This window comes from Pan paniscus, chromosome 16 (genome assembly GCF_029289425.2).
Source record: "Pan paniscus chromosome 16, NHGRI_mPanPan1-v2.0_pri, whole genome shotgun sequence".
Taxonomy (NCBI): domain Eukaryota; kingdom Metazoa; phylum Chordata; class Mammalia; order Primates; family Hominidae; genus Pan; species Pan paniscus.
This window is the reverse complement of record NC_073265.2, coordinates 88,191,539-88,208,936: the sequence shown is the minus strand read 5'-3', so window position 1 is coordinate 88,208,936 and position 17,398 is coordinate 88,191,539. Positions and strand designations below refer to the sequence as shown.

At 46.8% G+C, this 17,398-nt stretch overlaps 2 protein-coding genes across 3 annotated transcripts in view; one reads left to right on the top strand and one right to left on the bottom strand.

The window, feature by feature from the left end:
• The window catches only part of IGF1R (insulin like growth factor 1 receptor), a 314,682-nt gene extending 301,570 nt beyond the window's left edge, over window positions 1-13,112 (bottom strand). For both annotated transcript variants that reach the window (XM_034939485.3, XM_034939486.3), the window contains exon 1: window positions 12,974-13,112. In XM_034939485.3, coding sequence (XP_034795376.1) covers window positions 12,974-13,067 — 94 coding nt within the window. In that variant the 5' untranslated portion in view covers window positions 13,068-13,112. The remainder of the gene's footprint in view (window positions 1-12,973) is intronic.
• A 463-nt stretch (window positions 13,113-13,575) lies between these two features.
• On the top strand, window positions 13,576-17,031 carry LOC130540833 (collagen alpha-1(I) chain-like). Its single transcript, XM_057299871.2, has one exon. The coding sequence runs from the start codon at window positions 13,576-13,578 to the stop codon at window positions 15,382-15,384; it is 1,809 nt and encodes a 602-aa protein (XP_057155854.2). The 3' UTR covers window positions 15,385-17,031.
• The last annotated feature ends 367 nt before the right edge of the window (window positions 17,032-17,398 follow it).

The window sequence follows — 17,398 nt, the reverse complement described above, 5'->3', positions numbered from 1 at the left end:
AGCATCCCCTAACTTAGCACTAAACTCATAGCGTCTGTTACTCTCCACCAGTAGCTGAGTTTTCCCAACTAGACAACAAGCTCCTTGGGTAAAAAAAAAAAATCATATTCTTTCATATGCTTTCCATGGAGCAGAGACCACTGGAGGCCCTCAAATAATCTAGATATCAGAAACAGGGTTCCATACTCTGTCACCACTCACCTTCCACTCCCACTCCCCTTCCACAGAGAGGGACATGACCTTGAACCAGTCAGCCTGGTTAACCTAAAAACCCATTCTCTTCAGGCACAGAGAAGCAAGGTGGTTACTTGGTGGTTTCAACGACTGACCTGAGACTCAGACGTCCGGGTTCAAACCTTTCACTGTAGATGTGCAAAAAAAGACCCTCCTTGGCCAGCCACAGTGGCTCACATCTGTAATCCCAGCACTATGGGAGGCCGAGGTCGGTGGATTGCTTGAGGCCAGGAGTTTGAGACCAGCCTGACCAACATGCCTAAACCCCGTCTCTACTAGAAAAAAAAAAAAAATTAGCCAGGCGTGGTGGCACACGCCTGTAATCCCAGCTTCTTGGGAAGCTGATCCACAAGAATTGTTTGAACCTGGGAGGAAGAGGTTGCAGTAAGGCAGAGGTTGCAGTGAGCGGAGATTGCACCACTGCACTCCAGCCTGGGCAACAGAGCAAGACTCTGTCTCCAAAAAAAAAAAAAAAAAAAAAAAGGCCCTATTCAACTGGCAGCAATGCCCCAGTGTTGTGGGGAAGGAGGACTGGAGGCCCCAGAGAGAGCCCATCAGGGCCACCCACCATGAGGAGGAGAAAAAAAGAGAAAAGCATCCATTTATTGGATGCTTTCTATTTGCCAGGTTTGCTGGGCAGCTTGGATACATTATCTATTGCTAATTCTCATTGGCATCCCTGCTAGAGCAGTGTTATTCCAATCACAGGCAGAGACACTGAGGCCTGGAGCTCCCTTTCCAACATGCCTCCATGCGTGGGAGAGAGGGAGACAGTGAATTGTTTGAGGGGACAAGGCTTCAAAGGAAGCCCTGCACATATGCAAACCCCACGGAGAAGAGCAGAGCAAAGACAGGCCAGGCTGTCCAGCTAAGTTCACATCCAGCCGGTTCAGCATTCACATGAGAATTTCACAAGATGCTTTTTTACAAGCTACTCTTGAAAATTAACATTCCAGCTTCAAATGATTATGTTTACATTTTCTGCAAGAAATATCCCACCCCACTCCTCGGAAGAGGAGACTTTAAGGATAATTTCTAAGGTGTTCATTAAGTTCAGGAGTCCCCTTGACACCAACCTAGACAAGTAAGCTTTCTTCTGTCCAGAAGTCGGGAGCTGGCCTCACCGTCGCCCTACCAGGACACTGTCAAAGGCCTTCACCAGCAACCAAAACCGGCAGGGTTGGGGAGGGTGCTTCAATGATAGAGAGACCTGTAAGACCTTGCTACTGTCCCTCCCAGGAGTGAGGCAAAAGCTTACTGGCCTCACCAAGAAAACAATGCAAAAAATAGAAGCCAACTTCCATACGTGGTGATTCTGCTTGTTCCAACCACATCTCCCTCAAATCTCCATCTCTCTCTCTGCCTAGTATCTTGAGATCTGAAGGCTGGAAGGGCCTGCGAAATGACCTAGGTCCACCCTGTCACTCAAGGTCAGCAGGTGTGCAAGTACCCACCCAACTTTCTGAGATGCCACCCTGGCCCTCTGCACCAGGCCACTCCGGAGACCACCAGGCAGCCGAGTCCAGCCTGCAGATGCTTCCTCCTCAGGCACCCAGCTCCAGGAGGGTTTAAAAGCACACTACAGACATAAATCGGTGCCAATGAATTATTCATTACATCTTATCTATAGGGAACTTACAGAACAAAGTCTCCATCCACAGGGATGAGGCGATCTTGACACAAGGCCAGACTCACAAATTACCCTTCCAGGAGTTCTAATTTTTTTTATTCACCTCAATGTGCAAAAAGCCTAACGAAACAATGATTTTAAAGATAATTTTATTGCTTTCAAGTTCCATGCAGCAGTAACTGGTGTGATAAAATGTTTTGGCTAGCAGAGGTGCAATGATCAGATGAAAATAAATTTGTTGTACAAAAAAGTGCTTCAAAGTGAATGGCAAGTATCCCTTTAAGAAGTCTTCCGTTTCTTCAGCTCCTCCTATGCACCAGGCACTGGGCCACCTCCTGGGAATTCAAAGATAACCAAGGTACCATTCCCCTCCCCAATGGTGGGGGAAAGCAATATGGGGGAGATGCCCAAATAGGAGGTATAGCAAGAGACCACAGGAGCTCAAGTCAGTGCAATCATTCTGCATGCAGAATCAAGGCCAGAGAGAGGGTGAAATTACAGCTAACTCTTAAAGGAGCTTGCCAGAGGGCAAGCTGGTAGTATTGTTTGCTATTCCAAGCAGAGGGGCTTCCACCTGCCAAGACAAAGAGACACGAATGAGTACAGCCTGAATTGTTCAAAATGTCTGGGAGGAAGGGAGGCTGAAGTTCTCTCTCAGACAGCCAAACAAAGATTTCCGAATTAAAAATAATAAAAGGCAATCATGGGGAAACAGGTTTAAGGCTTTTGACACGTAAAACTGAATAACCAGCTATATATTTTGTGTAATCTCAGCAAGAAAGATTCTGAAAATATCAATAAAACATGAAACAAAATACATAAAATTAGCTAGCGAAATATAGATGGTGTGGGACCTAACACAACGCTGGATGTATTTATTCTTATTCTCTGTGAGTATTTCTGGCTGGCGAGCATCTTAACCACATAGAATAGCCAAAGGGGAGAGAGAAGAGAATGAAAGTGTTACTACCTGTTTAAATAGAGCACTGGAAGGTAAATCTTGCTGTATTTTTCCAAATGAAATCAGTAGTGTTTTTTTAATCTCTAATCTCAAATATTTTGGAGCTTTAAATTTATTAAAGTCCTGTAAAATTATCTTAAAACTCTAACTGTAAAAGACACACTAGGTGTTAACAGCTCTGCCATGGAGTTGCAGTACGCCTGTCTGCATCATTTAGGAAGACCCTAATTCTCTCAGGACAGCTCGCACTGACACAGTAGAGTAACCTTAATCCAAAACTGTAGCCCAGTGATTTCTACAGAAGTCTGTAGTATCCACATTTTCTTGCAATCAGTCCCCAGGAAGCAAGCCAGAGAGTGGGTTGGGATCGCTATCTTCCTCCTTGGGGCACTATTAATTCAGTCACCGAATACGCTGAATTTCCCTTCTGGCCACTAGATGGAGCCTATGCATAGGCGAGATGGGCAAGGTGCACACTGGACACCTCTCAGGTGTGAGCAGAAATTGACAAATGACAATATTAAGGGAGAAAGTGTAATAAACAGATCTCTGAAATGGAAGGCAAACTGCAGGGGGATGACCATCGTTTACTGAAAAAAAAATCACAACTGTTTAATAAGCAACATGCCATCTTGTTAATAAACACCTTAGCAAAATAAAGTTTTATTATACATTTATTGAGCACCTATGTGCCAGGTTCTATAACATATTTAAATGGCAAGGGCAACCAAACATCAAGTAAGCCTTATATTTCTATCCAAAGAACTCTGTTCGAGGATGTCACAACCCTAAGAACAGTAGCAGTTGAAGTCCAAGGGCTTAATACCAGGTGCCAGGTTCTATTCTAGGCACTTGACATGTGTACGAATTTGATTTTTATGAATGTTTAAAGTAGATTCTATTAAAATTATAATTTCACAGATGAGGAAACTGAGGCACAAGAAGATTAAATTATTTGCCTGAGAGCTTAGCTACTGAAGAGCTGAGATTCAAACCAGCCACTTTGGCTCCATGGTCCTAATAAAATTACAAGCAAGGAACAAGACAAATCACTGTCAACCAGCAAAACCGTGGGTTATGAACTCAAAAGGAGTAATGGGAAAGTAGATCTATACAAGTTAGGGAAATCCCAAAAACCTTCAAGAAGGAAGAGGAATCTGACTTGGAAATGTAAAGATGGCATCTCTGACCTATTCAAACCACAGAAAAGGCATACGGGGGAAAGGAATCACCTGACTTAGTGTTTTGCCTTTTGAAAGTTATGATCTTGTCCCTATTTTACAGATCCACCTGGAACTTGGAAATTATTTCAATTTAAAAAACCTATTCTATTTCCTCACAATTTTTCTGACTTTGGTTTTCTAAACATGTTAGAAAACGTTTTCATTCTGTTGTTTAGTGAGAAAAGGAGAAATGTCTCCCCCAAATATTTTTAAGTCTCCACATTTCTATCGAGACTCAGAAAAGTTAATAACTTTAGGACCAAAGAACTAATTGGCAGCTAAGGAGAAACTAAAGCTATGGTGACCTTCCTGTGTTCTTAAGCGGCACTTTCTGCTATTCAGTATTGAGCATGGAAGGAGAAGTAGCAGAGTAGTGAAGAGGAAAAACATTCTCAGCTATGGAAACAGCAGAAGCAAAAACTTGGAGACAGGCATAACACGGCTTCCTTTCCATCAAGCTAATGCACAGATGCTGGGGAGTACCAGGAACTAACAGTGGATCCCTACAGCACAGGATTACTAAGGACCTGTTTCATTACTTGATTCTAAGGACCCTGGACTTGATCCTAGGACCACAAGAGGCACATTCTGAGTATTTGGAGCTGGCAAGTCCATCAGACTAAGGGAATGGTACAGGAACTGGTTCAGAGGCCAACTCAGCATGTAGTCAGAGTCAATGCAGGTCTGCACTGGACCAGGCTGGATCTCGGAATAGGGGTCAATCTGAGCGATTTCAAGTGACTCAGTGAGATCGAAAGGAAACATTCAATTAATGAGTCTCCCCAGAAAAGGACAGGCTGCAGAACTGAAACTGAACAAATTCCATCCTGAGCCAATCTCTGTTGCTGAAAATTTTACTGAGGTGCATGTGAGAAAGAAAATCCCAATTGTATCACCTGACCGAGAAAGGCTACCATAACAAAAGTTATGTACCTACGACTACACGATATCATGTTGTGACCTAACATATGCAGTGAACTCATTATCCACAGAAATCAGACAACAGAACTAAGGGAAGCCTAACAGCAGATCTCCCTCTGCTGCTACTGGTCTCTGTGTTCATTTGTTTTCGTGGCAATCTGTGCTTCTCTTTAAAGTCCTGAGTCTGTAAGCTTGTGTATTATCCCACTAAAATGAGACTCAGGGAAATTAGGTAAAGAGAATAAATACAGGACAACACAGATAAATGTGGACACAACTGAGAGGGATTTTACAATCTAGACAGAATTAATAGCTAATGACTTAGAAAACACTTTGTAAGCTGATGCAGTCAATTGGATCATGGGCTCCTACCTGGAATTTCTCTCCATGCTTCCTACTTTTTCCAGGAAGTTATCAAAGGTCACTAAGACACTTTGGGGAAAACTCCTATAAATAAATTCATCTCTCCCCAATTACCATTAGACTTCTGTTCTTTAAAGTTCTATTGACTAAACTTTGGCTGACTTAAATTGGTGATGTCTCATTTACGTAATCAAGCATATATTCCCAATAACCAACTTTACAGAGACTAAGCACGACTGTACTTTTTACAGCAGAGGACAAGCTGAAAGCACTCACAATGTATCAGGAAAAATTTCAAGTTATGCTCTATAAAATATTTATGCTCTAACAACTATCAAAATATATTTGTTCTCCCATGTCAAGAGTAATTTTTAAAGTGGTATTGATTTTTAAACTGACAAATAATTCCAAAGCCAGTTTGAGAAAGCTAGTGCCATGTTAAAAAGAAAATGGCTGAACAAAAGTATACAAAACAGCAACAACAATGTATTTCAAACTCGCAGAATTTGGACGATGGACGGATGGATGGAGATACACAATTCTGAACAAACGGCATTCGTATTATGTAACTCTTACTGAAGTAGAGACCGATGGTATTAAGGGGGCTAAGACTGAGGAGTGAGATAAAACAAAGTTTCAAACTCCTCCCCGCAAGAACTTTCTGGATTAGCAAGACTACTTTCTAAAGTCTTTAAAATATGCAAAAAAACAAAAAAAAATGTTTTCCAGACTATTACCAGGTGAGCAATTTATTTTTATATATGTATTTTGTGTGTGTGATGGAGTCTCGCTCTGTCACCCAGGCTGGAGTGCAGTGGCATCATCTTGGCTCACTGCAACCTCTGCCTCCTGGGTTTCAGCAATTCTCCTGCCTCAGCCTCTCACGTAGCTGCGATTATAGGCACGGGCCACCACGCCCGGTTAATTCTGGTATTTTTAGTAGAAAGGGGGTTCACCATGTTGGCCAGGCTGGTCTTGAACTCCTGACCTCAAGTGATCTGCCCACCTTGGCCTCCCAAAGTGCTGGGGTTACAGGCAGGAGCCGCTGTGCCCAGCCAGGTGAGCAGTAAGGTAGGCCCAGCTATCGCTGCAGCGTGTGATGGCCCCATCCACAGGTGTGCACATCTTCCCCATGTGACCAGCCAGCCGCCCCACTACTCCAAAGAATGTGAGTGCTTCAAGACCACCAACCACCAAGTGAGCTCCATGGACACAAGGCCCAACAACTTACATTGCAATCGTAGGTGTTCATCCCTCACCATAAAAGAAACTACTTTCTGTTGTGGTCCAGTGAAAACAGAAGAGCAATCTATGAGTTTACAAATTCTTGTAGGCTGGGGGCGGTGGCTCGCACCTGTGATCCCAGCCCTCCGGGAGACCGAGGTGAGTGGATCGCTTGAGTCCAACCTGAGCAACATAGCAAAACCTCGTCTGTACTAAAAATACAAAAAATTAGCCAGGCATGCTGGTGTATGCCTGTAGTCCCAGCTACTTGGGAGGATCACCGGAGCCTGGGAGGTCAAGGCAGAATCAAGCCGTGATCACACCACTGCATTCCAGCCTAGGTGACCAGAGACCCTGTCTCAAAAAAAAAAAGAAAAAAAATCTGTAGTCCCGGGCAGGAAAAAGAAAAATTTTAAGCTTGCTTACTAGTTTGTTTCGTTTTTTTTTTTTTAAATAAACATGGCAGTAACATCTATAGTTTGACGGGTATCTTTAAAAACTTATGGTAAGACATTTTACAGTATCAAATAATTTCTAAACCTAAAGAACTGCATCCAGTAAGTACTCAACATGTATTTACTGTGGAAGAAAAGAGGGAGGGAAAACGACTATTTCTCAGTTCAAGTAAGGAAATATCAGTTTTTCCTTAAGATTTGAAAATAAAACATAAGTAAAGCCGGCATCAGTGGAAAAAAAGGGAGAGAAATCTTCAAAAATGGTATCTGGGACTTTCAAACGAGTAAAACTGACCATTTAAAAACTTAGTCTTCAAAAGTCCAAAAGTCTCAAAATCAAAGGTATTGTTAATACTTTGAGTCAAATAAAACCAAAGCAATTTAACAAAAGAAAACATCATGCCGAGGAAGTATGCTTCTCTTAAGATAACAATCTAACTTGTTTTAAAGATCCTTTGTTTACTAACCATTTTATATTCCAAATATATGTTCCTTCCTCAGAACAAATCAATTCTTTTCCAGACCCTCGGGGATGGGGTTGCAGGCATGAGGGGATGTGTACATATATCAAAGTTTTAATCTTTTCAAATAGTGGAACTCAGTTATGCTTCCCAAATGTCAACAGGTCTCAATGTCCACAAACACTGGGGCTGCTGCCCTCCCCCATCCCCACTTAAAGCCACATCACATCTTTACAAATAACTGGAAAACCTCCTCTTGCTAAGCTGATGCCAAACACCATTTTCCAGGAGGGATCAGAGTGCATCACTCATTAGGCACTTTGTTGTCTCTAAAGTGTTCAGAATTTTCCTTCAGAACATCTCAGACTGGAAATCAAGAAACTATATCCGTAACATGTGTGCAACTATTATATATTTAGTACAATTGAGAAGAGCTCATCTCCTGGACTCAGCACCTGTCATAAGCTGGCTAAGAAAAGCAGTTCAAATCAAGTCCGCCCACAGGCGCAAATACCTCTTCCATGAACTAGGTCTGATTTTTAAATGAGTTTTGAAAACAAATTGGGGAAAATCACAACCTATAAAGAAATGTATCTTGTATGCTTTACAATTAAAAAACAAAAACTTTCAGGACTTGTCTCCTCACTCTTTTAAAAACACCAAGTTATTTACAAATTATAAAATGCCCTGAAATTATGAATGCTTCCTGATTTCTAGAAAGCTAACTAAGCAATATGTAAATCCAGAAAACTTCTGAAATAAGTTCCATCTTTCTTACAACTCAAAACATGCTATGCAACGTTCATGTACACACCTGTGACTCCTAATTTTTGGAAAAAGACAACTACAACACTGCAGTTTGTAAATCACAATTGCCATCCAATGTTATAAAGAAGGCAGTGCCGCCAGTCAAGATGGGTTAACATCACCTGTATGTCACAGTCTACAGTGACATCCCAATATAACGGAAAGCACCAATGAGGCAAAAACGGTATAGGGTAAAGGCTTCTGATGAACAACACTAGAGTCCTAAGTCTACAGAAATATTTTTAAAAGAACCTTTAAAATGCTAACTACTGTCTACTTGAAAACTGCACCCTATACTGAGTCTGAAAAAAAATCTGAATTTCAAGAAAGGTGGTTTCATGCAAGACTTTGCAGGTTCACGCACTGAGTAGCACAAGGTCAGCTTTCATACAGTAGGTGCACAATAAGCGCTGGCTGGATTCAGTTGCTTCTTACAGCACATTCTTACAAAACAAATGAAACCAGATTTAAAAGGAAACCACCGTCCCTTGAGGGTTCCTCTTGGCAAAAACTCTAAGGCAACAAGTGAAAATGATACAGTTGATTTTCATTACTGCCCTGATCTTGCAACAATAGGAAGGGCAGGAAACATTTTTATTAGTAAACTAAGCCTTAGACAAAGACCAAAAGCAAATGTAAACAACAATTATTCTCTAGGTCTTTTCCTATTGAAAGGCCAGGGTAAATCTGGATAAATGCACACAGTTTCAAAACAAAAATGCCTTTGCCACATTTTAAAACCTTTCGTTCTGTAAGGAATTTTAATTTTATAAAAATCACTGTATACTTGAAACAGTGTATCCTAAAACTACTGCATCCTAAAGATTCTTTCTCCTGCTCAGACCCTGGAACTATGTAAGAAATAAAATAAAACTGCAAAGAAAAGAAACAACAATACTACATTAAAATGAACTGTTCTGTTCATCCTCAGTCCTTACTACCACTTGTGGTCAATGTGGCATATCAAAAAATGAGTGTTTAAAACATCTTAAAACAGCAATTTCTTTCTTTGTTGGAAAACATAATAAAACTGGAAATACAAACAGCCCTTCAGACTCAGCTCCTAAACTCTATCCTGAAAAAAACCATCATTTCAGATTCAGCTGAGGTTTCTATTGTCAAAAATCTGCCCTCCACCAGCATTTGTGTTTTTTAAATCCAGCTCCTCAATCCTTAACTGAAGCTACATAGAACCAAGATTCTTTTTTTCCTGCTTGCCCATTTCTACTGCGGGACTGAATCCCTGTTGCTAAGCTTCAATTATCAGTTTGTTGTATTGCTGCAACTCACAGATCTGAAAAACTCATAAATGAAAACAGAGAGAGACATCAGCCTGTCAAATATATGTAACAATTTTAATGTAATTTAAGGTAGCATAACAAGTTATTTTCAACCTGAGCACATTTCTTTAAAAAAAAAAAAAACAAAACGGGTTTATTGAGATATAATTCACATACCATTAAAGTCCCCGATTTAAAGTATATAATCCAATGGTTTTAAGTATATTTAGAGCTATGCAGCCACAGCGACAAACTAATTTTAGAACAATTTTCATCACCCCAAAAAGAAACCCTGTGCCCACTAGCAGTCACTCCCCATTCCATCCACCCCCAGCCCCTGGCAACCACTCATCTACTTTCTGCCTCTATGGATTTGTTTATTCTAGACATTTCACATAAACCGGATCATACGATATGTGGTCTTTTGTGACTGACTTCTTTCACTTTTTGTGATATTTTTAAGCTTCATCTATTCAACCTTAGCATATTTCTTAGAGTTGAACTTTTCTAATCTTTTCGACAAATCAAACATTATGACCTTTTACATTTCAAATCCTGACACAAACCCCACCCTTCCACAAAACACCATTTGCTTGCTATGTCTCTCTAGAGGATCTAAACTATAATTTGCTGTTTAGGTTCTTTCAGAAGTTCTTTTTCTGGGTTCTCCTGGTAATAAAACACTAACTTCTTTAAACACCAACATTTCACATACCTACATTTCCCTGACAACAGGATGCCTGGGGTAGAAAGATGACTGAATCCTTTTAAGGAGATGGGTACAACAAATTTAAAGTGCATGCTGACTTTTTAAAAACAAAATAGCCCTCAGATTATCTGGCTATCACTCAGAACCTCCGAACCTCCTTCATTTAGATGCTCTGTTCACATTATGGTGATACAAAACAAACACATCCTTATGACTGCCTCTGCTTCAGAAACTAAGTTTTCTAAGATAAACAACACTCTTTCTACTGCCATCACACTCAAAGAGGAAACTCTCATCTCTCAATACGCCAGCAAAATACCTGCAACTGAACCAACACCCTGTCTTTATTTCTCTACCAGACAACAGCTGAAAGAACGCCCTCCCTGATAGGGCTCAGCAGCTTATTTCTATCAGAGTTAAGTGGTCTAGCACCTTCCCGGCTAAAAACTGAACGCCCGTTCACAGGCATAGCTTTTAATCCTCCACATTTCAGAGATGGAGGGAGGGGCAGGTACTGAGTCAGTCAAGACTTCAGCAAACCATAATCGAGATTTGGGGTGCCTTCTGACCACCCATCAGGCTTCCAGGAACTAACCACTGTAAAGGGATCCTGGGGGGAAGCTTTGGTATCATGGAGTAAAAACATACATTACAACACCCCCTCCCCTCCTGCCTGTGTTCTCAAAAATCGCCGTCTTGCACAAAGAATATCCTTCCAGAAGAACGCTCCAAAAGAAAAACAGCCTATTTTAAAATGCCCGACTCCTGCGTCGGCGAAGGCCATCCCTGCTATTTTGAATTTCAGAACATTAAAAACACAAACCTAGAGAAGCTATCCAGTTCAACTGCATAACATAACAAAATGGATTATTTCTCCCTTGTCTTCTCAACCGTACTTACCTTTTAAAGATAAAAACCCTCCTTTGTCCCCCCAACCGCCACCTAAACCACTTAGTAAAGGGAGCCGGAAGGCTTTCGCCCAATCGAGTCCGCTGAAAGTTTAGAAAACAAAGAGCAGGAGAGCCCAGATCTGTGGAAGGTCCGGCCCCAGTCCGCGTCCCACTCGGCAGTAAACACGCGAACCACGATCTGCTCTCGTTCCGTCGCGGACTCATTTCTTACGAGACGTTTAAGGATTTGTTTATAGAAACAGCCTTTCTGAATTGCCCCAGTGATGGGGCCATACAACCTCCGCTGCCTCCTACTTCTCCGCCTCACTCTTGAAGGCTCAGTCGTGATTTTTTCAAAGTTAATCGGCACCACCTGCATACCCTCGGCAACCATTACTCACCAACACGCCCTCACCGTTCCCAGTCCCAGTTCTGCGACATTTAAACTTTTAATCGTGTTCAAATTACCCTACCATCTTGAATGTACCAGTAAGCCACACTTTCAATTTTCTGAGAAGAATAAAACCCCCACCTCCTCCGGCCGTAGACACCGGGGGGAGTTCTCACTCCCCGCATCCCCGCGCCTCCCTACTAACCCCCACCCGACACCACCAAAACAAAAGCTATCAGATTGCAAAAGATAGCGAATGTGCAGCGATACTGCTTATTAACTACGTACAAAGGAAGTGCGGGGCGGCAGAAGAGAGGGCGACACGACGCCGACCACAACAAAACCAAGGCCAGGGCTCCGCGCTCGCAAAACACAACACCCTCCCCCCGCCGCCGCAGACCCTGGAGCTGAAACCACAGCGTACGACACCTCTCGCCAGGGACGGGCGTCTAGGTGTCCCCGTGAGGCGGCGACTACACCCCGCGCTGAGAGCACGTGTGTCGGAATGCACGTCGGCTCCGACCACACACCCACCAACGCACACTCGGATGCGGCCCTAGTACCCCTCCATCCCCCGGCCCGGGAGAAACTGGGAGACCATCCCAGAGCCCTCTGAACTGGGGACCCAGTGGCGCTCCCCGGAAGAGACAAGCTGAGGAAGACTCCCGGCCTCGCACTTCCCGGGGGGCTGCCCAGAGAGCGCTTCCCCTCACCCCACCGCCCAGCCCCGGGACGCCGGGGGCAGGTAACCCAACGAGGAGCGGGCCAAAGTGACGGGCAAGGCCAGGAACCCGAGGAGCCCGAGGGGCAAAAGCACGTTGGGCGACGGCAGGCAGCGCCGGGCGCTTGGAGACGTGTCCTGGGGCTTCGGGGCCTCTCCGCAGGGCACCTCCCCCCGCGAGGGCAACTCGCACCCCGCGGGCCGGGCGGCTGCCCGCTCCCCACTGCCCGGTCAGCCCCAGCAGCGGAGACGCGGTGCGGCCCAGGGTGCTGTCGCTGCTGCCTGCGCGCCGCAGGGGATCAGCGCTGTGTGCGGAGAGGCTCGTGCGCACGGAAGGGGCGAGGTGCGGGTCGCGGGGCCCGGGAACCGCGGAGCCCGCCCCGGCACCAACTTCCCTACCGAGTCCTCGCGCCTAGCCGGGGGACACGGCTGGGCTGTCAGGACGGAGAAAGAGAAAGCCCCTCAGGCCCTTCCCGCGCGGGGATGCGCGGAGCCAGGGCCCGCGGGGCTCCAGACGAACGAGCCCGGGACCCGGGTCCGCTGCAGCCTCCCTCCCGGCAGAGCCGCCCCGCGCCCCACCCCGCCGCTCCCGAGCCGGGGGGCCCGACAGCTGCGACGGTGGCAACTCGGGTTTCGCAAACAGGGCGCAGCCCCTCGGAGGAAAAGTTCCCGCAGTGGCCGCGGGCGGCGGGCACATACTCACTTTCTCCACTCGTCGGCCAGAGCGAGAGCGCGGCGGAGAGAAACAGGAGCCCCCACAGCGAGGTCGGGGACCCTCCTCCGGAGCCAGACTTCATTCCTTTTATTTGGGACGAAATTCCCCTTTCTCAAAAAAAAAAAAAAAAAGAAAAGAAAAAAAGGAAATGAAAGGAAACAAGTCTCAAACTCAGTCTTCGCTCCCCCTCCAAAAACAAGGGCGAAGGAAACAATACTCCGAAGGCGGCGCCGCCGGGGCCCTCCGGGTGCGCGGACGGGGCGGGCGGCGCGGGGCGGCCCCTCAGCGCCGGCAGCAGCGGCCCAGGGCTCGGCGGAGTCGGGAACCCGAGGCGCGCCGGGGCGGGCTGTCGGCGTCGTCGGCCTCCATTTTCAAACCCGGAGAGGCAGGAAGGGGGGAAAACTGCAAAGAAAGGGGGCAAAGCCCAAATCTGCCTCGGCGAGGAAAAACAAGCCCGGCCCTGGCCGCGCGGGAGACGGCCGGACGCCCGAGCCTCCGCCGCGGGAGGGCGCGACGCAGTTCGCAAGATCGCCCCGAAGTCCGGGTCACAGGCGAGGCCGGCGAGGGGCAGAAACGCGGAGTCAAAATGAATGAGCGGCTCCCCCTCCTCCTCCTCCTCCTGGCTCCGCTCGCCGCCGCCTCCTCCCTCAGCGCCGCCGCCGCCGCGGCGAGCTCCTTCCCAAATCCAGGACACACACAAAGCGGCGGGCCGGCCGCGCCGCGCTCAGCACTCCCGCCGCGCCGCCCGGCTCTGCGCCGCCGCCCGCCCCGCGCCGGCCCCCGCCCGGCCCCCGCCCGCCGCCGCCGGCTCTGCGCGGGGGCTCCGGCTCGCTGAAGGTCACAGCCGAGGCGAGGCGCGCCGTGGAGCTGCCCCCGCGCGGGAGGGGCGTGGAGGGCGCGGGGGGATCCGGGGAGCGGGGCCGAGGGTCTGCGAGCGCCGGCCGCGGGCAGGCTCGCTGGCGGCGTCCCTCTCGCTCTCCCGCCTCTCTCGAGTTCGCCTGGTGCGCTCGCTCCTCCTCGGGTTTTTTCCCTTTTTTTTTCCGCTCAGCGGAGTTAATGCTGGTAAACAAGAGCCCCAGCCTCGCCGCGCCGCCGCCGCCGCTGCCACACACTGGGGGCTCGCGCGCGCGCGCGCCCTGGCCCGCGCACACGCGCCCGCTCGCACACTCGAGCGGCCACCGCCGCAGCAGCGGCGCGCCGAGGGCCCGGCCCAGGCCGGCGCGCGCAAAAAACCGGAGCCCGGGTTCCCCAAGACGTGCGGAGCGGAGCCCGGGCGTGGGGCGCGAGACTGCGAGGCGCCGCCCCCATCTCCCGCCCCGCCGCCTCCCGCGCGCACACAGAGACACGCGCGCGTGCCCACCCGCTCCCGCCCCCACCGCACTGCGCCGGCCACCCCGCAAGCGCCCTCCCCTCCCGCCCGACTCCAAAAACAATGCCCCCGCCGCCGGTCCGGTCTCCGCGGGGCAGGGGTGGGTAGGCAAGGAAAGGCTAGGCAGGGGAGGGGTGGGCAGGAGAGGGGAGGGGTGGGCGGGGAGTGCGGGGCTGGGAGAGGTTCATTGAAAACAACAACAGCGCGGCTGGAAAGCGCGTTTCCCCGGTTCTTGAAAAGCTTCATTGTTTCTTGCAGCTGTTGCAAAATAAATAAGTGCGTGCATGCGGCATTTTTTTCGCTGCGTACTGGAAAGCCCGAACGTGGCGGAAGGGGCGCACCTGGGAGAAAGGGGACCCCCCCCCACCAGGCTACTACGCCGGGCACTTTCACGCCAGGCTGGGGTGCCCGCGGCGTTGCGACCGTGGAGCCCGGAGTTTGGGGGCTCGCGGGGAGCGGAGGGGGAAGGGCGCGGCCCGTGTGGCTCGGCCCGGAGTGGCTCGAGGAGAGAGGACCCCGCCGCCCCTCGCGGGCCCCGCGCCCCGGAAGGGGGGCCCAGACAGGCAGCCCCGCGAGCCCCGGGCGCGTCCCCGCGGCGGCCGCCAGAGGGCGCGGCGGGCGCTGGGGAGGGCAGCCCGCGGAGAGTCGCCTCCCTCCCTCCGGGGGAGGAAATGTGGGGGCCCGGGCTAGGGGCCGACTCGGCTGGGTCGCGCTGGCGTGGCCTCCCGGACCCGCCGCCCGCCCTGAGCGCTCTCCGCGGCCTCGCGCGGCTCAGGGCTCCACCACGTGGGCGGCTGCGGGGAGCGGCCGGGGCGCGTGCACGCTGCGGGGCTCCGAAGCTGGGGGGGCGTGTCCGGGTCCCGGGGCCCCGAGGAGGGGGTGGAGGCTGGGGCCGGGAAGCCTCCCTTGGCTGCGGTCCCGACCCGGGAACACGCCGCATGCACTTGGGATCAGCGGCTACTGCGGAAACCCACCCGCACCTGTCTCGGGTCCTCCCAGGCACGTTCCTCTTGCTTCGTTTGCTACGTAAGTGACTGGAAACCAGTACCGACCCTAAGTCTCCGCGGTGGTTTTCTTGAATGTGCAGGAGGAGAGGTTTCCCCAAAGCGAGACTTCCCTAGGACTGCCATCTAATGAATAAATGCTGCGGAGACCAGGTCCTCAAAGAGGGAAACAGCCCAGCAGTGGCAGGAGAGAGGAATTTGAAATACGTGGACTTTTACAAACAGTGATTGGACCATGTGTCGCCCTTAATGTGGTCCGGTTTCATGACTCAGGCTAATTGATGCCAGTAATAAATTTTTTTAAGATAGCTAATAAAAGAGTTGTGAATTGTCGAGATAAGAAGTGGTTGTCTCAAACAATCGGGTAGGATGGTAAGAAGGGACCTGATGTAAAGGAAGCTAGTAGGTTTCTTTTATTACTCTCTAATTCTAAAATACTTCTGCGTTAGAACGTGTATCCATCGTTCGTAAATAATTTTTTAAATTAAGAGCTGAAAACAAGTCAAAAGCTATCATAACGGAAACTTAGCCCTTTTTTTTCTAAAGTTGTTTCCTAGATCATTTTCCTCCTTGGAAATTTCTAGCTCAATTCAGAGTCAGTTGTATAGAAAGAAAATAAACCTTGTTTTACCTAAGAAAGTTATTCATATGATGGGATGGTTTTGTTTAACTGAAATTCAGCTTGATTTTTAAATAAAGAGTTTCAGTTTTGGATGTTCCTAGATTTAACAGTGAAAGAAATTTATTAGAATCTTAAACTTAAAATGTATTATTTAAAAATTAGGCACTACACATGAAGAATTAAAGTCCAGTCTACTAATTTTTAAATATTTCTTAAGTTCTCTGCATGAGGTTGGTCTTGATTCCTGCAGATCCACTCTGGAGTTAAATGCAAAGGAATATTGATATATAATTTCATTATACTTGATTTCAGAATTTTTAATACATACTTGTAAGACAAAAATTTAGAGCTGATTTTTAAAAGGCTAGTGCTAATATAAAATCTTCAAATACTACCCAATGTATTTTTAGTATTAGTAATAAATATGCCTGTTTATTTGTCCCCAAGAACATAAAGAGGTCTATAGAATTTTTAAATGTATACAGGTTGTTGTAGGGGTTGTAGGATTTATTTGTTTTTATGTGTTTTTTTTACTAAAATGATTTTTATTTGTCAATTTTTTAAATGTTTGTGTTTTCCTGAAGTAGTAGGAAATCAATCGTATTAAGTTATTTTAAACAGTGAAGTAGGAGATGTATCATTATATAGCTTAATATTTAGGGGAAAAAAAGGAACAAAAATTTAGGTTGTCTTTACGCTCTAACTTGACCACATGGACAAAGGAGGTGATTTGTATTTCTTCAATGATTATATTTTACATACACAAGTCAAACTTATTTTTTCAACCTTGAAATAAAATCATGTAGACAAAAATTAATTGGAGTCTTTGCTTTATACCCACATTGACAATGCACCACACTTTTTATTTTATACCATTTTACTCAGGTATCTTATAGGTTCTCCCTCTTTTGGAGCAGAAACTGATTGCTTGTTTTCATTTTTTAAAAACGCCGTTTACTAGATAACAGTTTCATCTCAAATTATTCTGCTGAATGTACCAGACTCCCCAAAAAATGTAATGTATATCATATACATCAAGTGCAAACGTGAGAAACAGCACAACAATTGACAAGTATCAAGTAATACAGTATATTGTGATATATTCGCAGAAAGGAATGTTAGCGGCAAAAGTGAATAAACTACAGCCCCACACAACATAGGCAGATCTTTGAAACACACTGAGTAAAAATATACAAATATCAAAAACGCACACAGCGTAACACCATTTTGATAAAGCTCTTAAAAGCAAGGAAAACTTTAAAAGTTATAGAAAATTTTTTATAGAAATCCCTTGCTTTAAATAATAAAATAATAAATATTTTTCCTTTGTTTTGCTTTTGTTTTAGCAAAAGAATTAATGAAGGATGTGAATTCCTTTGGAGAGGATGAGAAGCCCACAGGCACATGGGTTTCCATTG